At 37.4% G+C, this 27,410-nt stretch overlaps 2 protein-coding genes across 3 annotated transcripts; one reads left to right on the top strand and one right to left on the bottom strand.

The window, feature by feature from the left end:
* Positions 1 to 520: 520 nt before the first annotated feature.
* PRSS37 (serine protease 37) lies at positions 521 to 6,268 on the bottom strand. 2 transcript variants are annotated; one of them, XM_057733565.1, is made up of 6 exons: positions 6,242 to 6,268; positions 5,787 to 5,901; positions 3,995 to 4,136; positions 2,468 to 2,721; positions 1,730 to 1,866; positions 521 to 776 (listed from the first exon to the last, which is right to left on the bottom strand). In XM_057733565.1, exons 2-6 carry the CDS (start codon positions 5,818 to 5,820, stop codon positions 636 to 638), a joined length of 708 nt encoding a protein of 235 aa, XP_057589548.1. In that variant the 5' UTR covers positions 5,821 to 5,901; positions 6,242 to 6,268; the 3' UTR covers positions 521 to 635. The 2 variants fall into 2 exon arrangements, with proteins under 2 accessions (XP_057589548.1, XP_057589549.1); XM_057733566.1 differs by lacking the exon at positions 6,242 to 6,268 and having other exon boundaries at positions 636 to 776; positions 2,471 to 2,721; positions 5,787 to 5,820.
* LOC130851836 (serine protease 58-like) lies at positions 5,930 to 26,552 on the top strand. The gene is made up of 6 exons (XM_057732547.1): positions 5,930 to 5,995; positions 8,550 to 8,661; positions 18,487 to 18,628; positions 24,757 to 25,007; positions 25,831 to 25,967; positions 26,382 to 26,552. Exons 1-6 carry the CDS (start codon positions 5,930 to 5,932, stop codon positions 26,529 to 26,531), a joined length of 858 nt encoding a protein of 285 aa, XP_057588530.1. The 3' UTR covers positions 26,532 to 26,552.
* Positions 26,553 to 27,410: the final 858 nt, after the last annotated feature.

Here is a 27,410-nt window from a genome sequence, read left to right as displayed (position 1 = left end):
GCTGCCAGGGCTTCCTTCGGACTTGATTTGTGGTTGTTGTCAGTGTCCTGACATTTCTTTTTGACCTCCTACCCATCCATTAACTGTCTCTCTTCAGCCTGCTGCATTCTTGGGAGAGTTTAGTTCAGCCAAGATCTGAGCCACAATTGAGAGCTTCAAGTCCTTTGAATGATAAGAGAGGTAGCAGGAGAATAGAAGCCAGCATCTGTTGTGGTGCTATGGACTTGGCTTAATTTCGAGGCCAAGAGCATGGGGATGGGGCTGAGAATCTGATGTTTTGGGGTTCCATTTCAGGCTCTGATATCTACCAGCTATAGATAATAAGTAACCTCTATTAGTCTCAATTTTCTTATTTGTAAAGTAGGAATAAAAGATGACCTCAAAGACTTGTTATAAGCATTAAATGAGGTAATGGATATAACCCAATACAGTATAGAAAGTGCTTATTTCATGTTTTGTTCTTGGTTCTTCAGATCATTATGGGACACGGGCAGAGGTACAAACAAGAAAACATAGGATATTGGTGTGATACATCCAAATATTTCTATTCGGACGTTTTATTTTGAATCTGGGGAAAGTTGTGGTTAGTATCGTCAAGGGCAGAGTCACTGGAATGCGGAGGGAGTAGTATGGTCTCATTTGTTTTTAGTGATGTTCTCAATCCAGGTGATATATTTCTGAATATTGGTGTAGATGCCCACATCTCCTCCCATGAAGTGTCCAACCTCGATCCCCTGCAGCTTGTCTTTGCAGATGACAGTAGCAACGGCCACCTCCTACAAGGGATCACACAGAGAGAGGGAGAGAGACACATATGGTCAGATCGTCTCCTTACAGGAGCCCTCCTCTCGTCCGCAGTGTGGATGTGCCCTGTCTAGAGGTAGCATGCTGCATCAAAGAAGGAGCACTGAGGGTCTTCCCTGGTGGTGCAGTGGTTAAGAATCCACCTGCCAGTGCAGGGGACACAGGTTCTGTCTCTGGTCCGGGAAGATCCCACATGCTGCGGAGCAACTAAGCCCGTGCACCACAACTACTGAGCCTGCACTCTAGAGCCTGAGAGCCACAACTACTGAGCCCTCATGCCACAACTACTGAAGCCCGCGCGCCTAGAGCCCTGCTCTGCAACAAGAGAAGCCATGGCAATGAGAAGCCCACGCACCACAATGCAGAGGAGCCCCCATTCACCACAACTGGAGAAAACCCTTGTGCAGCAATGAAGACCTAATGCAGTCAATCAATCAATCAATCAATCAAATTAAAAGAAAAGTAAAGAAAAGAGCACTGAGTCGGGAGACTGGAAGCTTGAGTCATTTATCTAGCTTTGTCATAAACAGCCTTGTGTGAAATTGAGAATGTCAGAGAAAAACCTTGCTAGAACTCACGTGTAAAAGGAGTCAAACTGCATTTGTCTGAACTGGTGAAGCCAGTTTCAATTTATAAAAAGTTTAAATTAACTTTTTAAAAGCAACACCCATTTTCACTTGCAGCTATGAGAATGAAAACCTAGCAAGTGTTATTGACTCTAGGTACCGTGTGCTGCCCTTTAATGAATACAAACATCTGTAAGGAGGGCCCTTTACTGAAGATAATGGGGGGCTTTGCTGCAGCCTTCTCAAATTTTCAAAACATTATGACATTTTCCAAACTATATTTTAAACATCACAGTTAAATAGTTAACTAGACATATGTAATACAAATAAGTGAAAGTTGAATAGAGAGAAAAGATTACCCCAAAAATTCGACTGAACACTTTCACAAATTTAACACATATGGAGTTTCTGTGGCTTTTTCCTTGTTCAGTTTTCTGGCAGTCTGCATCAGACATCACTGGGGCCTCCAGGTTCTGCCTTAAATCAGGGTGTCTGCCTGAGGGAAGACAGGGATAAAAGACACCTTCCTGTTCACAATTGTTATTTAGCCCTCCAATCACCACCCTCTATTTCAACTGGTGTTTTGTGCTTGTGTCTGAAGAAAATAACGAGACAAAAGGAAGACATGATTTTGGGCATGGTTATGAGAATTAATCTTGAGGATTTTGAAATAGCCTTTATGTCCCTTTAAAAAGCAGAGTTTTCTTTCTACTCTGTCTGTTCTTAGAGGAATAAGAGGTGACCTGACTCAAGTTCTCGGGTGTCCTCCACATGTAAAGTGAGCCAGTATGGGAGAGAGGAGCACAGCCTCTTGAATTGAATTGTGCCTCTGACAATCAGGAATGGCGTGGCCTGTGTGCAGAGTCAGGTGGCCTGGTGGCTCCACCTGCCAAAGCTCTGGAGAAGCAGTGGGGCATTAGCCACCCTGGCACAGGAGGAGCTTTGGACTTCTGAGAGGGTCTCTTGTTGTCAGATACTACTCATGTAGTATCTCCCTTTGGTCTCCATCCATTCTCCTCCTTCTCAGCTGTACAGACATGGGTGCTCCTCTTCAGGGGTAACTGATGACCCTGGTTTTCTGTGCGAGGTGCACTTACCGCTGTTGTCTTGGCTCCAGTCCAAGCCTGAAAGTGTACAGACGGTGCCTGGCTTGACGGTGCTGGTGGCGAGGGCGATGGGCTGGACTTTGTGGTTGAACACGGCAGGCTTCGCCAGCTTAATGAGCATGAGGTCATCCTGGGGGGAGCTGTGACTGTAGTTCCAGTAGCGGACAATCTGGATAGGGTTAATTATCTGCTCTGTCCCATCTCTGATTCTGATCCTGAAATTTCCCAGCATCACTTTCAGATTTCTGGAGGGATAAGGGGTTGGAAGTAATCACCATCATCATCACCATCCTCAAAGCTGATGTTGAATGTTACAGTGTGCCAGATACTTTGCCAAGGGCTTTATCCGGATTCCCGATTACCTCATTTACCACTCACAAATCTGTGAGGTGGATTCTATTTTGAAACCCCATTTTACAGATGAAGTAATGGAGGCACATAAGAGTATTCACCCATGGTCACACAGTTAAGTGGTGGAGCCTTTAACCAGTATGTTTTCATGTAGCATCCTGAGTATAGTGGAGAAGAAAAGGATGCATGGCATAGAAATATTATTTTCCGTCCTTTTCAGCTCCAGCCTATCCAGTTAGGCATTTCCATTCTGGTGGAGGTAAGAGAATGAGGTGACTTGAGTGTTGGATATCTCCTCTTTGCTTCATGAGATCTACTCACAACTGTATTTCATCCTGCTCTGTACTTTGGAAAGTGATATATGTGGATTAAGTCAATAAGCTTTCCTGTCCTCTGGTGTTTGATTGGTATTTGACCAATAAGAAGCACCAGAAAGTAATTGAAGGGGGAAGGGAAAGGTTGGAGTATTTATCCTCCCATCTTTCTTCCTGTAAAGTTGCCACAGGGTTGTGGCTGTTGGCTGTCTCTTGACCAAAGGTTACAGCCCCTATCAGGCAGTCCCTGTGCACAGCACTCTCTCTCTCTTTCTTTTCCCCTCCCCCTTGTAATCATTCTCTCCCTCTGCCCCTTTAGGTCTAGGGTTCTTTATCGAACCTTTCTAACACTAAATGCGGGGGGACTGAACTATTCTCTGTGTTTTCCCTATAACTAGACCATGCCTTTGTCATTAGTTCTTTTTGTAAATTCTCCTCAATTTAATCACATTTGAGTGCACATCAGTTAACTGCTGGTCCCTTAACTGACAAAACACATTCATATGCCAGTAAAAAACTTGAAAAACTGATGGGAGACTGAGGAGGCATAATGTGTAGAACAGGGCTCCTCAACAGCAGCGCTGTTGACGTTCGGGGCTGGGTAATTCTCTGTCATGGAAGGGCTGTCCTGTGCATGGTAGGCTATTCAGCAGCTTCCTTGCCCGTGGCCTCTGTTCCCTAGGTAGATGCCATTAGCACAGCCTCCCCTCCATTCCTCCTTCCAATGTGACAACCAAAAATATCTTCCTTTCCCAAATGTAAATACCCTGGAGGGAAAGTTGCCTCTATTTGAGAACCACCAGTGCAGAATGAGTAGTAGCTGTTGTAGTGGGTGAGAATGCCCAGTACTCACGGTAAGTAGCAGTGAGCGGGGGCCAGCACCCAGTTGCTTTTGATGAGGACACCCACACAGGGGTTGAAGTGAGACTTGAGGTATACCAGATAGGGGGCATGGTCGTCTTTCTGCACAGATGAGTGAACGGAGAAGAATGTCCCTGAGAAATATATATAAGATGTTCTTAGAACAAATAAGACAATAAACAGCTTTCTAGTTGAATAGAAATATGGACAATTTTAAAGAAGTAATCAGTTGGCCAGTAAATGTGAAAATGTTTGACTTTTTTGAATAAAAATGTAAATCAAAATAACATACCATTTTATCTAATATTTATAGTAATCATTTTTGTTTAATGTTGATAATATTCAGTCTAAGAAAGTACTCAGTCTAAAAGACTCTAGTTTACTGATTATAAGAATGGGAATTGACTCATCTTCTTGAAAAGCATTTTAGAAATGGGCATCAAGAATGGTGAATGGTTTGTTGCCTTTGACCTAATATTTCCAATCCCAAGAATTCTTGATTCTAAAGAAATAATCAGCTATAGAAAAAGTTATTAATAAATATGCTCATTTTAGCATTATTTATAATAGCTCAGTGTTTGAAATATGAATGCCCAATACAGTAAGATTGGACATTGAAATAGAAAAGTATGTGAACAAATGGAACATCATATATATTACAACTGTATTTGTAAAGAATATTAAACAGCAAAGGAAATATTGATAACCTTTAAGTTAAAAAACTAAAAATGTACATTTAATCCAGTAATCTAGTTGTCTAGAAACAAGTAAAGAAACAAAAGTAAACCAGTAAAAATAACAAAATAAAGCCCGGGAGTAAATTCCAACAATGCACTAGCATGTGTTGACTGAGGTGGGATTATGAATGATGTTTATTGTTTCTACTTTTTAATATTTCCAAATTTTCTAGTATGAACATGCAGTGCTTTTATAAATGATTTAAAAAGAAAAAACTAGAGATGAAAGAAGAGGAAGGCTGATTCTAGTATCAGAAATATTGTTCCTGTCTCAGCTACCCAGGTTCTTATGTTAATCCTCCCCAAGCCCAGGCCTGTACTTCACCACACCCTTCTCTGTGTGGTCACACAGTTAGAAACCCCAAGGAAGAAAGGGTGGTGTGTTATTAAGGATAGGAGACACTGAGCTCTTGTTCTAAGTGCTTTACATGGATTTATTTAATCTTCACAATGACTCTATAATGTAGGTAGTAATATCCCCATTTTGACTGTAGAAACTGAAGCACAGATAGATCAATGACATTGTCCAAGCTTACACAGCTAATTTTTGATGCAGCCTAGGCGATCAGGGTGTGGTGGGAAAGGCCTCACCCATCAGAAGAACTTCATGGTAGTCAGGAAGTGTGGGATGTAGGACCCTTGCGTTTGATCTTTTGTTCCCACCTTGTCCATTCCCTGCACTCTGAATCTCTAAGCTTTTGCAAAAGGGGGCCTATCAGACATCAAAATGAGTTCTCTGTCCTTGTGACTACACCAAGACTTGCCCACTGTCTGATGAAGCCCACATTTTGGAATAACCAGGGAGGAATACTCACTGTTGAGCATTCTCTGAGGCAGGTGTACACCATAACCTACTCCATAGCTTACTTCTGGGGGTTCAGCCTGTCCTGAGAGCCTTTGGAGTCTGAGAGGGGAGACCCCTAATTATGATTCTGACAATTTTTCTTGACTCTTCTTTTGCACCCTCCACACATCCTGCCTCTGCCTTACTCTGTCCTATGTTAACCTGTGCCTTATAGGACAGGGTAGAAAGTCATGGATACATACCAGCAAGGACACTCAAACAGAAGATAAATTTCATATCAGTCTAAATCTTTCCCTGTGAGGCACGGGAGATCCGCAGAACATGGAGCTCTCAGCTCAGTATTTTCCTCAGGAACACCTAGGAGAATCAGTGGATGTGGTTAGGCATGGGGCATGCAGTGGGGTTGAAAAGCAGCTCTGGGCATGAACAGGAAGGAGGAAGAGGGCTCCAGGTAGGCAGATGCAGGCCCTTCTGCTCCAGGGAAGATGGAGGACTATGCCTCTATTGGGGTCTCTCAGGGAAGGACAAGGAAGCCTATTCCTAGACTTCTGGATTCAGGTCCCTCTATTTGCTGTCCCTAAAAGCCCATCTTCCTGAAAGTAGTTCAGCTGTCTGTGGGAAAGGGAGCTCCAGGCTTAGGACTCATCTCCGCATGGAGTTTCTTCGGGCCAGAGCTGTGGGGGACAGGATTCTCCACCTTAGTTCAGGAAGACCGTGTGCCCAGGTTTGCTCTGAACCCCCCTAACGGTTACTTATACTTTCCTTCAGCCCCTCCCATCTTTATTACACTAGCTTCATCTTTCCCTGTGGTCACTGTTTCATCACTCAACCATCATCACCAGCTTGGTCTTGTTGTTGTGATCAGCGGCTTTGAGCTAAGGAAATGTGGAAATGGAAGGCATTTATTGAGCAGTTATTTTGGTTATATTGACAGTTGGGGAATGATTTGCATTCTGGATTACATTAGATCTAGGATCTACTGAATGGTTGGCGACAATTCAGAAGGCAGGGCCTCTAAGTGTTTTTTACCTTATGAATAGATTTTTCAGCTGATAATAGTCTGTCGCCGTCATCCTTGGCTAGTTGGGAACACGAAGAGCAGGGATGCTAATAATTAACATTCATTGAGCACTTACTGCATCCCAGGCACTGAGCTAAGTTCTTTACAGACATTGTTAGTGGTGATTTTATATCAGGTTAGTCTGAGATGTAAAATTAATTATGCTTTGTATCATCCTAGCCCCTTAAAGTTTGCTAAACTCATAATCTCATTCCAGTGTCACAACAACCCTGGAAAGATGAGACAGGGCTGAAGCTGGTATCATTTTTTTTTTTACCCTGATCTGTAGGTGTCAGAATCAAAACAGAATTTAAACAATTTTCTCAAATCACACATGGCTGGAAAGACAAGATGTACAATCTGCATCTTACTACTGGATACCCACCACTTTTCAGCCATATCCTCCAGGCTTCTGTTTATTAACCAGCATTCATGGATCTTGGAAAGCTATACAGTCCCTCCCACAAATTCCCTGAAGTGTGGAATGAAAAATTAACATGGCATGTACCTCCCTGAACCTCACAATGAACACAGAGCTACATTGGGAGTGGGGCTGGTTTATGAAATATGCTTGAGGTTTCTAGACAGGATTGAGTTGTGGAAGATTTTCTGTGGTGGGGGTGGGATTAGTTAAAACAGATAAAAGTTTGAGAAAGAGATATTCTTTACTTTCAGGTTGTTTTTCTTCGATCTTTTGGAAAGATTCGGGGCCAAGAAGGGAGTTTGAGGCTTGTCTGGGGATGTGAGGACTAAGAGCAGAAGAGCAGATTTTCTGGAGGAGTTGGCACTGGGGACCGCTACCTGTTGATGAGCTTCACAGTGGTATCTCTAGCCCAGAGCTTTGGTCCCATATAAACAACTGCCTCCTGGAAACCATTGTTTGTATCTTCTATCAGCTCCTGAAATTTACGTAGCATGTCAAAATTAAACTCCTTATTCCTCCAGCCTTTCAAATTCATTCTTCTGCCTGTTTTCCTTATTTTAGGAGATAATTTTACCTTCCACTTTTACAAAATTTCTCTTTTTCTGACCACTCAATCCCAAAGTCCATCCTACTTTCCTAAATCTCTTAAATCCATCCATATCTTTCCATTCTCACTACTGTCACCCCATTCCAGGCCATAATCTTTTCTCATGTTTCTCATCTGTTAGTATTATTATAGATTCCATGTACATATGGAGACATATCTGTCCACGGCCTCATTCCACAGAATATGTCAGGTTTATAGGGACTCTAAATCTATTATTGCCATCTTACGTATTTTCTATTTATGTAATATTATTGTTATATTTGCCGCCAAAAAATCAATTTGAAAAAGGCAACCACAGAGAAAGGAGAGAGCAAATGAATGAGAGTATCCTTTCCAAGAGGGCAGTGTAGTAAGAGCAGATTTAGAGATTTGACGGGAGCCACTAGTACTGATGTTGGTTGGGAACTTTTACGCAAATGGTGTCTGTGGTTCTGAGATATGACCTGAACAAGTGAAGCAGTTCTGAGGAGGGGTGGGCTGTGTGACATGCATAAAGGGGAGGGGAGTCAGTGTCACAAAGAGGGGTGGAGACATAGCTCTGCTTCATCCAAGTAGCTCAGAAAGGAGAGGGTCAATGGGACATGGAGAGGGAGGGGTGCTAGTTAGACACTGTGAGGAAGGAACTGGTGAAAAGAACTGAGAGGCTAGGGAAAGAACTTGGGATGAATTTTAACTCCACAGAAAGTACACTTGGCTCCTAACTTCCCTAGATAAGGTGGATAAAGCTCAGACTCCTGAAACTCATCTTCCCATAGGGCAGGTATCAATTAGACTGAGGATTTCTGTGCCTATTGACAGAGAGTGGGCAGGTGTGACTGATGAATCTTTATTTACATCTGGAAGGAGAAACCTCTAAATGACAGACTTGTAGAGTCCTCATTGCCAGTTCTCTCACCTGCACTTTCTCCAAACAGGATGTAAGTTTTATCCCTGCTTTGTGCCTGTTAGTTTCCACTAAAACCTCATCCTCAAGACAAGATTCAGGCATCAACATGAAGTGTATCCTATTAACCTTACTGATAACTGGTGAGTGACTAAAGGTATCTCTGTTATGTTTGATTGGGGCTCTACTAGGAGATGAGGCTGTGGAGCTTTGTTGGAGAGGGAGAGCTGATGGATTAGGAGCAGGAAAGTTTGGGAAATAGGTAATAAACTAGTCATTTTCTGTATAGGCTCAGTCATTTGTAGAACATAACTAAAACTTTTATTATGGGCTTAAAACCTGATTTGAATGTCTGGTAAATTTTCAGTAAGCCTCTCTGCATAATTAATAGACCTTGCCAGAATTTTGATAGGAATTTCATTAAACCTATAAACCAGTCTGGGGAGAATTGCCACCTTTACTATGTTGAGTTTTCCAGTCCATGAACACAGCAAGTTATTCCTTTTATTTAGTTCTCTGATTTCTTTCTTCAGCATTTAAAATTTTTCAGCATAAAGATTCTGTACATATTTTATTAACTATGTGCCTGATTATTTAATTTTCTTTGGAGTGATTGTAAATCATATTGTATTTTTAATTTTAGGTTTCATATGTTCATTGTTAGTATATAGAAGTGAGATTGATTTTTATGTGTTGGTTTTGTATCTCCTGACCTTGCTGAACTCATGTACTCCAGGAGTTTTTTGTAGGTTCCTTGGTATTTTCTATGTAGACAATTATGTCACCTACAGGAAGGGACAATTATATTTCCTCCTTTGCAATTGGATTTGATTTTCTAATATTTTTTAAAGATTTTTGTATCTTTTTGATGACAAACATTGTAACAGGTAGTGAGATGATATCTCATTGGGGTTTTGATTTGCATTTCCCAATGATTAATGATGTTGAGTATCTTTTCGTGTACCTGTTGGCCATTTGGATGTCTTCACTGGAAAAAATGTCTTTTTAATTCCTCTGTTCATTTTAAACTGTTTTTGTTGTTATTGTTGTTTTTGAGTTGTATGATCCTCTACATTTTTTGAATATTAACCCTTTGTCTCTTTGTCTAGTGTGCAAATATGTTCTCCCATTCTGTAGGTTACAATTTCATTATGTTGATTGTTTCTTTTTCTATACAGAAGCTTTTTAGTTTGATGTAGCCTCACTTGTTAATTTTTGCTTTTTTTGCTTGTGCTGTTAGTGTCATATCAAAAAAAGCATTGCTGGGACTTCCTAGGTGGCGCAGTGGTTAAGAATCTGCCTGTCAATGCAGGGGACATGGGTTTGATCCCTGCTCCAGGAAGATCCCACGTGCTGTGGAGCAACTAAGCCTGTGTGCCACAACTATTGAGCCCATGTGCCACAACTACTGAAGCCCATGTGCTTAGAGCCCATGCTCCACAACAAGAGATGCCACCACAATGAGGAGCCTGTACACCACAATGAAGAGTAGCCCCCACTTGCTGAAACTAGAGAAAGCCTGTGTGCAGAAATGAAGACCCAATGCAGCCAATAAATAAATAAATAAATAATTTTAAAAAATCGTTGCTAAGACCCACATCAAGAAGTTTAGTCTCTATGTTTCCTTCTAGGAGTTTTATGGTATCCCATTTACAGTAGCATCAAAAAATAATAAAATATTTAGAAATAAATTTAACCAAGGACGTGAAAGATCTGTACAATGAAAACTGTAAGTCTTTGAAGAAAGAAATTAAAGGAGACGTAAACAAATTGAGATATCCCATGTTCATGGATTGGAAGAATTATTATTGTTAAAGTTTCCATACTACCCAAAGCCATCTATAGATTCAATGCAATCCCTATCAAAATTCCAATGACATTTTTCATAGAAATAGAAAAGCAATCCTAAAATTTGTATGGAATCACAAAAGACCTGAATAGCCAAAGCAATCCTGAGAACAAAGCCAAAAGCATCACACTTCCTGATTTCAAACTATGCTACAAAGCTATAGTAATTAAAACATTGTGGTATTGGCAGAAAAACAGAAACATAGAACAATGAAACAGAATAGAGAGCCTGGAAATAAACCCCTGTATATGCAGTCAATTGATACTTGACAAGGGAGCCAAGAACACCCAATGAAGAAAGGATAGTGTCTTCAACAAATAGTATTTGGAAAACTGGATAACCACATGCAGAAAAATGAAATGGGAACCCTATCTTACACCACTCACAAAAATTAACTCAAAATGAATTAAGTAATTAAACATAAGGCCATGAGAATTCCTAGAAGAAAACATAGGGAAGACGCTCCTAACTGGTTTTCAAATGTTGAACCAGTCTTGCATACCTAGCAGAAATCCCATTTGGTCTTAGTGTTCATATAATGTTTTTTACACATTGTTGGATTCAATTGGCTAATGTTTTGTTAAGGATTTGTGCATCTGTGATCATGAGAGTTTTTCTTTTTCTGTAGTTTTCTTGTAATGACTTTGTTTTTGTATTAGGATAATACTGGCCTCATAGAATGATTTAGGAAATATTCCCTCTGTTTCTGTCTTCTGAAAGAGATTGCAGAGAATTGGTATACTTTCTTAAGTGTTTGGTAGAATTCATGAGTGAATTCATCTGGGCCCAGTGCTTTCTGTTTTAGAAGGTTATGGTTTAATTGATGTCTTTAATAGATACAGGCATATTTAGATTGTCTATTTCTTCTTGCTTGAGTTTTGGCAGATTATGTCTTTCACAGAATTAATCTAGGTTTTCATGTTTGTAGGCATAGAGTTGTTTATAGTATTCTTTTATGGTCTTTTTACTGTCCGTGGGATTGGTAGTGATATCTCCTTTTTCACTTCTAATGTTAGTAATTTGTGTCCTCTCTCTTTTTTTCTTGGTTGTACTGGCTAAGGCTTATTGACTTTTCTGATCTTTTCAAAGAACCAGGTTTGGGTTTTGTTGATTTTTTTCTGTTTCTTTTCATTTTCTTTGATTTTGGCTCTAATTATTATAATATTTTTCTTTTGCTTACTTTGGATTTAATTTGCTCTACTTTTTCTAGTTTCCTAAGGTGGAAACATATTATTGACTTTAGATCTTTGTTTATTTTCTAATATATACATCCAATGCTAAAAATTTTCCTCTAAGCACTGTTTTTGCTGCATCCACAAATTTGGTAAGTTGTGTTTTAATTTTAGTTTAGTTAATATATTTTAACATTCCTCTTGAGATTTCTTTGACCCATGTGTTATTTGGAAGTATGTTGTTTAATCTCTATATATTTAGGGATTTTCTAGCTATCTTTCTGTTATTGATTTTTAATTTTAATGTGGCCTGAGAGCAGACACTGTATCATTCCTATTCTTTTAAATTTATTATGTGTTGTATGACACAGAATGTGGTCTATCTTCATGAATTTTTCATGTGAGCTTGAAAAATATATATATTCTGCTGTTTTTGCATAAAGTAGTTTGTAATTTTTTACTATATCCAGTTGATTGAAGGTGCTGTTGAGTTCAACTATGTTCTAACTAATTTTCTGCCTTCAGGAACCATCCATTTCTTTCTTTTTTTATTTTTATTGGGGTATAGTTGTTTTACAATGTTGTGTTAGTTTCTACTATACAGCAAAGTGGAGTTCTCTGTGCTATACAGCTGGTTCTCATTAGTTATCTATTTTATACATATTAGTGTTTATATGTCAATCCCAATCTTCCAGTTCATCCCACCCCCCCCCCACCCCCCGGTGTCCATACGTTTGTTCTCTACGTCTGTGTCTCTATTTCTGCCTTGCAAACTGGTTCATCTGTACTATTTTTCTAGATTCCACATATATGGGTTAATATATGATTTTTTTTTCTCTTTCTGACTTCACTCTGTATGATAGTCTCTAGGTCCATCCATGTCTCTACAAATGACCCAATTTCGTTCGTTTTTATGGCTGAGTAATATTCCATTGTATATATGTACCACATCTTTACCCATTTGTTGATGAGGAAACATCCATTTCTGATAGAGTGGTATTGAAGTCTCTGGCTATGATAGTGGATTCAACTATTTCTCCTTTCAGTTCTATCAGTTTTTTTTTTAAATTAATTAATTTGCTGCATTGGATCTTTGTTGCTGCACACAGGCTTTCTCTAATTGCAGTGAGTGGGGGCTACTCTTCATTGTGGTGCATGTGCACCGCATTGTGGTGGCTTCTCTTGTTGTGGAGCATGGGCTCTAGGTGCATGGGCTTCAGTAGTTGCAGCACATGGGCTCAATAGTTGTGGCACACGGGCTTAGTTGCTCTGCAGCATATAGAATCTTCCTGGAGCAGGGATCAAACCCGTGTCCCCTGCATTGGCAGGCGGATTCTTAACCACTGTGCCACCTAGAAAGTCCCCAGTTCTATCAGTTTTTACCTCATATAATTCTTTAACGCTTTCTCATTGGGCACAGGCACATTGAGGGCGGTATGTCTTCTTGGATAATTGACACCTTTATCATATATATATATTTTTTCATAATGTAACTCCCCTCTTTATCTGTGATAACTTTCCTTGCTTTGAAGTCTTCTCTGTCTCAAATCGGTATAGCTCCCTCTGCTTTCTTTTGATTAGTGTTAGTGTATCTTTATCCATCCATTTAATTTTAATCTATATGCATCTTTATATTTAAAGTGGGTTTCTTGTAGACAACATATAGTTGGGTATTAAATTTTAATCCACGTTGACAATCTCCATCTTTTAATTGGTGCATTTAGACCATTGACATTCAAAAGTGATTATTGATATACTTGGATTAATATCTACCATATTTGTTACTGTTTCCTATTTGTTGCCCTTGTTCTATGTTTGTGTCTTCCACTCTTTTTTTTTGCCTTTTGTGGTTTTACCTGAGCATTTATATGATTCCAGTTTCTCTCCTTTCTTAGCATATCAGTTATACTTCTCTTCTTTTACTTTTCTCTTTTTATGTGGTTGCCCTAGGGTTTGCAATATACATTTTCAACTAATCCTAGTCCACTTTCAGATAACATTATGCCAGTTCATGGGTAGTGTGGAGTACCTTATAGTAATAAAGGAATCCTAGTTCCTCCCTCCTATCCCTTATATCATTGCTGTCATTTGACATATATATGTCTGCATGTAAGCATACATAATTGAATACATAGTTGCTGCTGTTATTTTAAACAAGCTGTTATCTGATATAATAGATATGAATTAATATTAAAAATAAGAAAAAGTTTTTTTACTTTTGCTTATTTATTCTTTTTTTTTTAAATTTGTTATTTTTTGGGGGGTACACCAAGTTCTGCTTATTTATTCTTCAATGCTCTTCCTTTCTTTATGTAGATCTGAGTTTGTGATATATATTATTTCCCTTCTCTTAAAGATTTTAATTTAACATTTCTTGCAAGGTAGTCTACTGGCAACAAATTCCCTTCATTTATGTTTGTTGACAAAGTATTTCTCCTTCACTTTTGAAGGAAAATTTCACAGGGTACAGAATTCTAGCTTGGCATTTCTTTTCTTTCAATACTTTAAAAATTTTTCTCCACTTTCTTCTTGTTTGCATGACTTCTGAGGAGAATTTGGATGTAATTCTTTTTTTGTTGTTCCTGTATAGATACAGTGCTTTTTCCCTCTGGCTTCTTTCATGATTGTTTCTTTATCTTTGATTTTCTGTAGTTTGAAAGTGATGTGCCTAAGTGTAATTTTTTGGTACTTATGCTGCTTGGTGTTCTCTGAGATTCCTGGATCTGTGATTTGATATGTCATTAATTTGGAAGAAATTCTCAGTTATTATTATTTCAAATACTCCTCTGTTCCTTTCTCTCTTTTCCTCTGGTATTCTCATTATGCATATGCTACACATTTTATAGTTGTCTCACAGTTTTGGGATTTTCTCTTCTGTCTTTTTCAGTCTTTGTTCTCTTTTTTCAGCTTTGGAAATTTCCATTGATACATGTGCAAGCTCAAACTTTCTTTCCTCAGTCATGTCTAGTCTACTAATAAACTTATCAAAGGCATATTTCTGTTAGTGGTTTTTTTTTTTTTTTAGTGTTTCTTTTTGGGTCTTTCTTGAGATTTCCAATTCTCTGCTTATTTCCCCTTCTGTGATTGCATGCTGCCTACTTTGCACATTAGAGCCTTTAGTAAAAACCTGCTCCTCCTAGTTATAGGGAATGGAAAACGGTGTCTAACAGGAAGCCTGCTTCCACTGGGATTGGGGATAGAAGATGAGCTGCCTGTTTGGCCCTGGCGAAACCATGATGCGTAGGCAATTTTTCCATTGCTGTTTGGTTAGAGTAGGGTGGGTATTATCCAAAAGACTTTCTGTTAGACACCCTTTTCCCTTTACTGTAACTAGGAGGTGCAGGTTTTTACTTGGAGGTTATTTTTGTTTTTTGTTTGTTTGGTTTTTGTTTTTGTCTATTGGTGGTTCTGGGTTGTGAGCTGCTCCTGTGCCCTGTCTCAGATCCTTGGAGATATAGAAACAAAAAGTTACTGCTATGCTGTTCCTTAAGTCCCCAGTTTTCTAGGCAGTCCACTTTTGTCTTTTCAACTTTGAGTCTATGTTTTTTTGTTGTGCTTGTTGTGCAGGGTTCTTTTAGTCGTAAAAGGGAGGAGCTGGTAGGAATGGGGCTACTCCATCTTAAATCATGAAGTTGAGCTTTCATATTTTGGAGGGTAGAAGATGAGAGACCAGTGAAGTACCTTGAGTCAGGATGAAATAAAAATGTGATTTTACACAAGTCAGGGGAGTTTGTTTCTAAGAGGAGGGTATAGTTAATGTGTTCTATGCCTGTTAGAAATTAGGAAAGTTAGAGCTATAGATACAGTGGAGGCATATAATTGCACTAAAATGAAGTAAAGATTTGGCCAGTTGAAGTATGGCTCAAGGATGTTAGGACAAGGGCATTCCAAAGATAAGAGCATAGTTGAAATGATAAATAAAGGAATCTAACTTGGATAGAGAAGGAAGTAAAAAGAGTCAGGGTCTGATAAGAAATGGAAGGTGAAAAAAGAGTCAATGTATATGTTTCTAACGAGTTCTTAGAATCAGTGACTTTATTTAACTCTGTTAAGAGTGACACAGTACCTTGGGTCACAGGGCATCAGGCTTTGGTGGAAAGAAACCTGGACACATTTAGAGTATATGACCAATATTTAGTTGAGGGCTCAGCCAGCTTCATAATTCAGTCTTAATTAGGAGAAAATCTGTTCCTCAGCTTTCCTTGGAAGTCTCAGTGGCTTCAAGGGACTTTGGATATCTTGTTGCTAGAGATAAGTTGGATCTAGTGGTAGTGCAGATTCCTTAGAAGCTAACAAGAGATGGTCTGGAATCAGGGATAGATTGTGGGAGTTAAATAAGACTTCAATTTATGTACTGGCAGAGCTTAGAATAAGAAGGAACGAGCATATTACCTATGCCAGTGGTTCTCAGCCTTTCTGAGCATGAGAACTTCTTTTAGTCTTAAAACATTTGGAATCTTTTTATAATGTTATTAAAAAGTTATGTAATAACAAAAAGGTGAATTAACCTGTTTCTACTCTTGCCTTTTTTCACCCTGTGTCTAATCAGAAACAAGTGATGTTTTAAAAATATAAATGGGTCATATCCCTCCCATACATCAAATTCTTTAAAAATTTCTATTACACTTAGAATAAAAGACAAATTCCTGACTGTGGCTTTGAAGCCCTGCTTGATGAGGCCCCTGCCTCCTCTCCAGGCTCACCTTAGGCCAATATTTTCCTTGCTCTCTAGGCTTCAATCTCACCTGTTCTTTTCAGATTCCTGAGCACTCCCAGTTCTTCCCCGTTTTTGAGCCTTTGCACATGCATTTCCTCTCTTGGGAAATGCTTTATGCTAACCTTCCTATGGCTATTTTTTCTCATCTTTTATGTCTCAGATTAACTGTCAGTTTCCCAGCAAGTACTTCTTTACCAACCAAACTGAATTAGATCTTTCATTTACTGCCCTTATTATTCTTTCTTATAAAACACTGCTACTGTCTCATCACAATTTGTAACTATTTATTCACGTGCTTATTTATTTGCTTATTGTCTACCTCCCTCATTTCATGAAGACAAAATCTGTTTTTGTCCTGGATACCACTTTATATTTAACATCCAATATATCAGTAGTTCCTGGTACATATAAGGACTCAGTAAATTAAAAAAAAATGCATATATATATAGATTTGGAAAAAAGTACACACATATGTATATGTAATATTAACTTTTAGTCTTCTGATGATGCTTGCTTCACATATGAATCCATAAAACCATTGCATTAATTTCACAGCCTTCCAGTGGACCCCTGCACACAAAGTGAGTTCTGCTCTAATCTCTCATTAATTCATTTATATAATATATATGTATTGAGTTTCTACTATGTGCTAGACATTGTATAAGTCTAAATGCCAGGGATATTGCACAAGTCTTTGTTCCTTCACTACTTAATGTGTATAGATGAAAAACTAATAGCCCTAGAAATATAAATTCACATAGCAAGAGAAGCCCCAATTAGAACACAGATTTTTAAAAAAAATTACTAGTTTTATATTTTCCTCTCTCCTTTCCTAAACTGGAGAAAGCAAGATTTGATCTAATTTGTTGAACCCACTAACCAGTAATTGTTTTTAAAGTGAGGTGTATTTTGCTTTATGCAGCAGGGAGAACACACTCCAGAGAACCTCATAAGTGTCCCAGTTAGGGGGAATTAGAAGGGGTGTCTTATAAGGTTTGAGCTTGTGCTGGATAATTCTGAAGATGGAGTTAGAGAAATGGGGTCAGTTTAGAATTAGATGCAGTCAAGAAGAGGGAACATCATAACCCTAATTGGGGTACCCTAACCCTAATTGGGTCCCTCAAAGGTTTTATTTAGGAGGTAGGAGGATTAAATTAGGGCGAGAGCTGTCACTGGTAAAGAAATAGCAAATAATGCAAACAATGGAGGTATCAGTCAATATCTGATGTTTAGTTATTTGGTGGGTCATAGACAGGCTTTGTCTATGTCTTTTTATGAGCATTATTTTGCACTTTATCAACATAAAAATGTTCTTAAAACTGCCTTAGTAAGAAATAACATTTATTGAACACACATTATAAGCCAAACATTCCTCCAGGTGATTTACATATATTAACACATTTAATCTTCACAACAACCTTAGGAGAGAAGTTCATTTATGATTCCAGTGTACAAATAAGGAAATTAAGATACAGAGATTTACAAAATTTGTTCAGATTCATACTACTAGTAAGCATAAAGCTAGAATTTGAATCCAGGTGCCTATTTCCAGAGAATAAGTACTGTACTATATTTAAGTGTCCATCAGTACAAAGTATCTCTCCCTATGTTTTTATGCCAGAATTAAAGTTTTAATTTTAATTTTATTTAATTAATGAATTTATTGCTGTTGGAGTCATGATGACCAGTCTCAGAGCATCCCTTGTAATTTGCTAGTAGTAAAAGTCAGGGAGCTGTAGGAAAGGCTGCATTGCTGTGAGTATGGATAGAACTAAGAAGCCTTAAGCCTTTGGGAGATTGTAAATGAGCTAAACCATTCTGTAAAGCTGCAGACAGGGTGAGGGGAAGCAGGGAGGTCATGTAGAGGAGAAGTACATACATGGGATTTGGGATCAGATAAACTGAAGTCGGAATCCTTAAACTGACCATCATTCACTAGTTGCATGGCTTTAAGTAAGTCTCCTAATGTTAAGTTCTTACTCTGTAAAATAATATAAAATGTATCCACCCCATGTTTTTTTTTCTTTGAAAATTAAAAAACATTTTTAAAGTACCTAAAGTGCTTAGTATGGTGTTTGTACAGTATGGAACTCTAGTACCATATGGTAGTCTAAGTGATTACTGTGGTAAATATTGATATTATCTGACACTGGTGTTTTGAAGTCTCCATAACCATGCCAAGTTCCCTTTAATCAGCTAGGTTATTGATTCTCCTCTCTCTGTGTTTCAGGTGTTACTTCATTATTTGTTGAAGACGTTGAAGATCTAAGTCACTTTTTCTATTTATTATACCTGAAATCCAGTTACCAGCCCTGTGTGGGGACTCTGATCGCTCCTCAGTGGGTGTTGACGGCAGCACACTGCTTCTTACCGTAAGTGATGGGGAGCAATCGACTTTGTTAACGCTTCAAGGCTGGAGCTCAACACTCCTTGTGGAAATTCTAAAAAAAACGTGTGCTGGTCAGGAAATCCTAATGATTTGATGGTGAAGGGGAGCTCAGCTACTCGATAAAACTTAACTATGCATTCTTATGTTTAACGTGTGCAGAAAGGAAATAATGGTATAATATAATATCTCACATACATATAAAAATAGACCTGCAAATTGTTCTTAATGTTTTTAAGATTCATCCAAAACTGTTAGATGTGACTGTATTTTATTTTTCATTGCTGTATTATATTTCAATGTGAATGTCACACAGTTTGGTTCATTTTTTTCTTGACAGACATTTGAGTTATTTCTAGTTTTCTGCTATTTTGAACACTGTTACTGTAAATATACTTGTACCACATACCTTAGAAAGTACTTTTGTATATATATCTGTGCTACATATTCTGTACATATATATATGTATATGCACATATTGGTTTATATCTGTAGGTATACCTCTTGGTATATAATTAGACCATATAATTAGGAGTGGAATTGCTGGGTCATAGAGCATGCAAATGTTCACTTTTACACATCCTCCAGCAATTTATGAGTTCTTCCAACTTTGGGTATTTTTGGGCTTTTAAATTTTTTTCCTGATTGTGTCAAATATCTTATTATGGTCTTTTTTAAAAAATTTTTTTCCAGTTTTATTGAGAAATAATTAACATCTATCACTGTATGAGTTTAAGGCACGCAGCAGGATGGTTTGATTTACATATACTGTGAAATGATTGTCACAGTATATGTAAATCAAGATAGGTTCAGCTAACATCCACCTTCTGATATAGATAAAATAAAAAGAAAAGAAAAAAGGGAAAAAAATCTTCTCCTTGTGATGAGAACTAGAATTTACTCTCTTAAAAATTTGCCTATATATCATACAGCAGTGTTACCTATAGCCATCATACAGTACATTACATCCCTAGTACTTTTTCATCTTATAACTGAAAGTTTATACCTTTGGACCACCTTCCTTCAGCTTCCTCTTCCTCCACCCTCTGCCTTATTATGGTCTTAATTTTATTACTTTTAGTAGTAGTGATAATTAACATTCTCCCTCCCCCATCCTCCCTTTCCTCCTTCTTCTGATAATAATGTTTCTTTTGGGAAATACTCCTTTATGTCTTTTGAAAATTTTGTGTATTAAATTTTAAAAATATTGCTTCATAGAACTTCTATAAATGCTGTAGATATTACTTGTGTGTCAGTTATATGTATTGAAAATATCTTCCATTCCGTGGCTTGATCGTCTCTTTATGATGTATTTTGATGAATAAGAGCTCTTAACTTCAATATAATTTAATTTAAAACCTGAATTATCAGTCTTTATGTGTGGTTATTGAGCATTGTGCCAAGTTGAAAGTATCTTTTATGACCACAAGATCAGAAAGATATTCCTTTATATTTACTTCTAAAGATTTTAAACTTTGATTTTCATAATTAAAATTTCATATAATTTGGAATTGGTTTTTGTGAATGATGTGAAGTAGGGATCCAATTTCATTTTCTAAACATTGTAAGCTAAATATCCAAATATCATTTGTCAATGGTCCCTTCTTTCCCCACTGATTTGCAACACCTGTTCTGTCATCTGTCAAAGTTCTGTCTGTACATGGGTCTGTTTCTGGGCTCTCGTTGCTGTTCCATTGGTTTATTTTAGACCACAGTGCCATAATAATTATGACTTTGTCATAATTTGTGGTGTATGATATGGTTGGCCAGCCATCTTATTCTTCATCAGGAATGCTTAGGAATTCTTTTACATAAATTTAAAAATCAATTTGTCAAGTTCTCTGAAAAACTCTCTTGGGGTCTATTTGGAGTTGCTTTGACTTTTTATCTCAGTTGGAAAGTATTGATATTTTCTGATATTGATTTTTCCTAGCCAGGGATCTGAGATAGCTCTCTATGTATGTTTCCCATTGATGCATTTCAAGAGTTTTATATTATCTGCATACATGTCTTGCACATATCTTATTAAGTTCATTCCTAAAGTGCTTTATATTTTTCTATCATTTTAATTGAAGTACTTGCATAAAATTATATTTTCTGTTTATTGGTGATGATGGAAATGCAGTTGGTATTCATAAATTGATCTAATAGCTTATTGCTTTGCTATATTCTCTTACTATTTCTAGTAATTTATGTATATGTTCTTGTGGGTTTTATATCTGTTATCTTTGATGTGGGTCATTTTCACTATTATTTAAATTCTAGGTAATTTTTGAAATTTCCACATGATTATAAATAGCTCATAGGACTTAATACCGAAAAAACAAACAACCCAAACAAAAAATGGGCAGAAGACCTGAATAGACATTTTTCCAAAGAAGACATACAGGTCGCTAACAGGTACATGAAAAGATAGTGAGTATCACTAATTATTAGATAAATACAATTCAAAACAACAATTAGATATCCCCTCGCACTGGTCAGAATGGCTATCATCAAAAAATGGACAGATAACAAATGTTGGAAAGGATGTGGAGGAAAGGGAACTCTTATACACTGTTGGTGCAGCCAGTGTTGAAAACATTATGGAGTTCCTCAAAAAGCTAAAAATAAAACTATCATATGATCCATCAATTCCACTCCTGGGTATATATCCAGAAAAAAATGAAAACACTAATTCAAAAAGATACATGCACCCCAATGTTCATAGCAGCGCTATTTACAATAACCAAGATATGGAAACAATCCAAGTGCCCATCAACAGATGAATGGATGAAGAAGATGTGGCACATATATACAATGGGATATTACTTAGCTATAAAAAAATGAAATTCTGCCATTTGCAGGAACATGGGTTGACCTAGAGATTATCATACTAAGTGAAATAAGCCAGACAGAGAAAAACAAATATCATATGATATCACTTATATGTGGAATCTAAAAAAAAGATACAAACTTATGTACAAAACAGAAATAACCTGCAGACATACAAAACAAACATGGTTACCAAAGGGGAGAGGTAGAGGAGGGGTGAATTAGGAGTTTGGGATTAACAGATACACACTAATATATGTAAAATAAACAACAAGGACCTACTGTATAGCACAGGGAACTATCAATATATTCAATATCTTATAATAACCTATAATGGAAAAGAATGTGAAAAAGAATATATACACATATGTGTATATATATATGCATAAAACTGAATCAGTTTGCTGTATACTTGAAACATTGTGAATCATCTATGATTCAACTTAAAAAAAGAAAAAATCTTTTGAGTTCTAATTTAATTGTTTTGTGGTCAGAGAACTGATACTGATTCTTTGAAAATAATTGAGACTTACTTTTTGGACTAGTATGGAGTCAATTTTTATAAATGTTACTTGTGTGCTTGAAAGAATGTGTACTCTCTAATCTTAGGGTGGAAGGTTATATATATGTTCAATATATCAAACTTTTTAACTGTGTAGTTCAAATCTTCTATATCCTTACTAATTTTGTTTTTTTTTGCTTGATACCAGTAAATGAGAGGATTGTGCTAAAATATTCCTCTGTGTTAGTAGGCTGGTCAAAATAGCCCTATGAATTTATTACTTTTTGTTTTTTAAAAGAATATTTTTAGGCTATTTTATTGGGTATCTCTAAATTTAGGTACATTTATAAATTTAGGTATTTTGTACATTCCTGGTAAATCAAACCTGTTATTATATGTCATTTCTTTCTCTCATATAGATAGTATGTTTTGTCTTAAAGCCTATTTTGTCAGCTTTTAATACCAACCCTTGGTTTTCTTTTGGTTACTATTGTGCTGGTATATCATGTTTACATCTTTTCTTTTCCACCTATCTGTATCCTTTTGATTTAACCATGTTTATTAATGTATATATAGCAGGATTTACATAAATACAATATTATAATTTGTCTTTTAACTGGTAAGTTTAGACCATTTGTATTTATTTTGATTATTGCTATCTATATTTATATTTGTTTCTACCTATTTTGAATTTCTACTCTGCTTTTTTATTTTGTGTAAAAAATACTTTGGCCCTCTTATTAGATTAGTATTTTAGATAACTTTTAAATTTAATTTTCCTTTTTTTCCTTATTTCTATTCTTTTAGCTGTTACTTTATAAATTTTAGTGTGGCTATTTAATGTAATAAAGTCTAAAGTTAATATCCTAATGTTCTTCCTATGCTCCTTCTCAGTTACATTCCACCCATATTCCTTAGAGGCAACTGCTATTCTGTTATTTTTTTCACCATAATTTAGTTTTGCATGCCACAGAGTTGTTTTAAGCCAAAATTCACTCACCATAATTTGTCCAAGAATCATCTATTTATTTATGAATTTTCTTCAATATAAGTAAACTTCTGTGTTTACTTATATATATATATTTTATGATAAGCAACAATTTTTCTTACGGGAAGGGAAAAGGAGAAATAGAGGAAGAAAAAATGAAAATATAAGATGGGGCCAGTTTTAGATAGTTATTAAATTAACACTATAAACACAAATGATTTTCCTTCTGCCAGAAAGGAGAATGATCTTAGAAACAGAAACAGTTAATTTGACAGACACACAGGAGAGTTACTACAGCTGATTTAAACAATCGGTTGGACCTAACAATTTCATTAAGTTGTATACTTAAACACGAATACTTATTAATTCTCAAGGTATGGAAGTGGAGGAGGGTCATGAAATGATCTCTCATTTAGACAGATAAGAGAGAAATAAACTTATCATGAGGGTTTCTTCCCTTTTTGTTCTAACAGATCTCTAAATTAACAATCTTGCACTTGTCAAAACTTCCTCAAAGTGGCCACTGCAGTTTCACATTGTCCTTGGGGAATTACGCCGATTAGAGAGATAGCATATGAATTTAAACAGGAAGGGAGCATGTGTTTGGAATTTAAACAGGAAAAGGAGCATATGTTTGGTATAGAGGACCAAACAGACTGAGATGATCCAATGAGAAGAACTGCAACAGTCAGTAAAGACAACATGGCCAAAGACCTCCACCTGGAGGCCTGGCAAAATCGTTTGCTCCAAGCATATGAAACTCAGTATGGCAGTTCTCAGCAAGACAGAAAACATGACTAAAGAAAGTCTTTATAATGTATAATGTTTTGTAAAAGTGACCCAAATCAAAGTTCTTCTAAAGGATGCTGCTCTGATGAGATTTTCTGAACTTGTCAGTCCTTGGGGTTGGCTCAAGAATGGACTTAACCACGGCTATTCCTGTTCTAGTCCTTCAGACTTTATCTTATAAACTCCCAACAAAGTGACAAGAACAGACTGAGAGAGAGATGCTACTGCTGTTAGGAGACAAAATAAACAGCATTTGGGAGTGCAACAAAAAAGTGGTGCTCAGTACCAATGTGGTATTTATTTCACTGTTGTGGTTGGAGAGATCCCTGAGTGGGAGACTCAGGGGCTTCAGGAGAGTGTCCTACTCTGAATTTAGGGTCTTGAGCCATGTTAGTGAGTGGGTCTCAATTGGATCTCAGTGGAACATCCAGGATTTTTGACTGTTATTGTCTTAAAGAATGATTAGAAAACCCTGTTAATGCAGCAAAGTTTTGATTGAGATGAGTAGAGCATAGTATATTTGGATGATCCTTTTAAAATATTTCAACTCTCTAAGCTGTTATTTATTTCATTTGTACAATCTCACATTTCCTGTTCACCTCCAACTCCCACAGGAGCCCCTTTACAGAACCTACTACTTTCAGAGAGGCCTTGACTATCCGCTTGCATGCTTCTTTCAATTATTTCTCAGTCTCGAATTGGAGTTTCTCCCTGGAAATATGCTAAGGTTGGAGACCAAGCTATTGCATGACTTAACTCTTGGAGGCACCATTCACATTATAGTCTAAGTTAATGACAGCCCATTGAGTTGTCTAGTGCACAACCTACATGACCACATGTGGTAGCTACGCATAAAGGATCAAATGGACAGAGATGAGAGGAGAAGGTTAAATGGGTTACTGTGGGAGGAAAATGCATTTGTGTGTGTGTGTGTGTGTGTGTGTGTGAGAGAGAGAGAGGGATAAGATTAGCCTTGTGATATGTGATAGTATCAATCTTTTTTCTCTCCTTCATTTTCCAGAGATCTCCAGGTCATCTTAACTGCTGGAGCCAACAATTTTCAAGGCGTCACTGGGGAGATTCTGCCTTATGAGGAGATTGTAGTGCACCCAAACTTCACTGTGACTTCACCTAAAAATGATCTTATGCTGATAAAGTTGTCTATACCTCTCACCTTCTTCTCCTCCAGCATTTTTCAGTTGCCTACTGCCAAGATAAAGGGAGTTCCAGAATGCTTGGTTTACACCTGGGTAGAGAATAAAGAATCTATTGGTGAGTAACTGTCAAAAGGAAGTTAGCTGTGTTCTTGGATATATTCACATCTTCAAGATCTCTGAGGAGCTAGGGGAAGGAATTGGAACTTATTTTTAAGCACATATATAAAGGTAGAAATAGAGCAACAATATCGACTCTTTAGAGTAGAAGGGATGATCTCCTTTAGGGCTTTGAAAATCAAATTCTAAATCAAAATGTTGCATGTATGTATCATATTGCACGCACCACAGAGGGCTGGGATTCAGGGATTTATGTTTGAGTTTTGGTTCTGCCATTTATTATAGGGTTATTGACAAATTCTTTTAACTTCTTTGAATCTTAATTTGCAAATTGGTAAAACAATCACATTTTCCCTTTACTTGCCTATCAGTGATATGGTTATCACTTACGACAACAATGGTAACAGCTACCATTGTTGAGCACTAATTATGTCCCAGGCATTAAGCACCCTATAGATATTAGTTAGCCATCGTCAAACATCATGCAGATAAATTTTCTTAGGATTTATATCTTATAAATGAGGAAACCAAGACTCAGGGAAATTTAACAAATTGTCAAAGGTCATAAACTTGGTGATGGCAGAGCTTGGATTCAGATCTTGTTTGATGTGTGGAGTGTCCTGGTTGGCATCACTCCTTGATGCTGATTTTCTTTCAACGATGATAAATGAACAGGAGGTTGTGTTTAATCCCTGGTCTATTCCATCACTTCTTCCTCTGCAGTACATTCTAACTGAAAAGAAGCCCTGAAGGAGAGGAAGGCAAGATACCTTATGAAAATGGAAAGAGGAATGAAAGCCTCCTTTATTTCTTGTGCTTAGGAAATCCAGGCAGTAACCTGTACTACATTGTGACTGAATTGAACACTGATTTAATCTGCAAAGCTATACTGGGTGAAAAGTTCCTTGAAGACATGTTCTGTATTGGACACACAGGAAGAAGCACAGATAAATGCCAGGTAACCTTTCTTATCTCATTTGCCCATAAACTCAATCTCTGCTCTTCCTCTTTGTCTTTGTGTCTCTGTTACCTCTCATCCTTCACGAGGGTCTGTATTTTGCAGTCAGGCTAAGAGCTCAGAGAGTGAGGGGCTGAAGAATGATGACTCACTCTCCTCCACCCTATGTTAAAGATGAGAGAAATAGATTTTTTTGGAGTGTAAAAATGGTAGCTATTTTCCAGCTACCATTTTGAAATTTCTGTCTAGGAGTGACTAGGAGGTAGGGGTGGTTAGTACAGTGGAAAGAAGCTTTCACACTATTATATCCTGGGCTCTTTTGCATGGCAGATATAGTGGATTTTTCCTTTGTTCAAGTGTTAAAAAATTTCCAGGTGGGAGGGAAGTTCTGATCCCCTCTACTCTGTCTGGCAGGTGTCTACAGCTGCACCAGCCACATGTGGCGGTGAATTACAAGGAATTATGTCTTGGGCAGCTGGATGTATTCTGACAGATCATACTGTTGTCTTCACTGACATCTTCAGCTACATTCCATGGATCAAGAACATTATTTCTACAAGATAAGCTGATACAGATCTCCATCGACACCCTTACATCCCAGCTGATCCACGGCAGCCACATTATGTATCTCAGTCCCAGTTTTTCCTAGGATCTAGGCTTGAGTGTAGTTTCAAAAGAGATCATTGATGACTCCTGGGTATTGGCATTACTCTAGTTTCTTTATCTGCTTCTTTGCTTATTCCCAGCTCATGAATAAGTGTTTATAACATTGAGAACATGAATGCCAGTCTCAAGAAGTGTAGTCTACCCAGGAGGTTTTTGGATTCTACCAGCTCAGATACTTCTGTTAAAATACTCCCTGTTTTATCCTAAGAACACAGAAGATAAGTGGAAATGAGGGATAATAACTACCAGGAGTCCATTTGGGCAAGATGCAAACCACATAGCTGAACAGTAATTGGCTAAAAATTAATTAGCAATTCTTCTAATGACCAAGCGTCTCCTGGGTGAGTGAGTGAGGGTGAATGTATGTGCAGGAGGAATGTAGTTAATGTTTCCATTATCTACTTAGAAGATCTACAGAATCAAATTTTTCTTAGGTTTGCTGAGGCCACCCAAAGGTCAGTGTAATGTTGAAATATGGATTACTGTATTCTGAGCTATGGCTGTAATGCTTATTACAGATAGCAGTGATTTCATAAATGGTAGGATGGGTTTTATCCTATACATTTTCCTTCCAGTTTACTGCATTTTTATTTGCTTAAAATCACCCATACTTTCTTAAAGGGGAACAAAATAGTGGAGTTCATGAGGATTATGCCTGAGAGTTTTTTTAAATTAATTAATTTTTATTGGAGTATAGTTGCTTTACAATGTTGTGTTAGTTTCTACTGTACAGCAAAGTGAATCAGCTATATGTATATATATATCCCCTCTTTTTTT

This window comes from Hippopotamus amphibius, chromosome 4 (assembly GCF_030028045.1).
Source record: "Hippopotamus amphibius kiboko isolate mHipAmp2 chromosome 4, mHipAmp2.hap2, whole genome shotgun sequence".
NCBI lineage: Eukaryota > Metazoa > Chordata > Mammalia > Artiodactyla > Hippopotamidae > Hippopotamus > Hippopotamus amphibius.
The sequence above is the reverse complement of the archived record's forward strand: the minus strand, read 5'-3'. Positions and strand labels throughout refer to the sequence as shown.

Coding starts and splice junctions, on each gene's coding strand:
- PRSS37 (XM_057733565.1), bottom strand. CDS start 5,820: ATGAAATTTATCTTCTGTTTGAGTGTCCTTGCTG. Junction 4,137..5,786: donor CTGTTTGAGTGTCCTTGCTG/GTATGTATCCAT, acceptor TATATTTCTCAG/GGACATTCTTCTCCGTTCAC. Junction 777..1,729: donor TGTTCAGTCGAATTTTTGGG/GTAATCTTTTCT, acceptor GATCCCTTGTAG/GAGGTGGCCGTTGCTACTGT.
- LOC130851836 (XM_057732547.1), top strand. CDS start 5,930: ATGGGGCATGCAGTGGGGTTGAAAAGCAGCTCTGGGCATGAACAGGAA. Junction 5,996..8,549: donor AAGGAGGAAGAGGGCTCCAG/GTAGGCAGATGC, acceptor TTCTCCAAACAG/GATGTAAGTTTTATCCCTGC. Junction 25,008..25,830: donor AGAGAATAAAGAATCTATTG/GTGAGTAACTGT, acceptor TCTTGTGCTTAG/GAAATCCAGGCAGTAACCTG.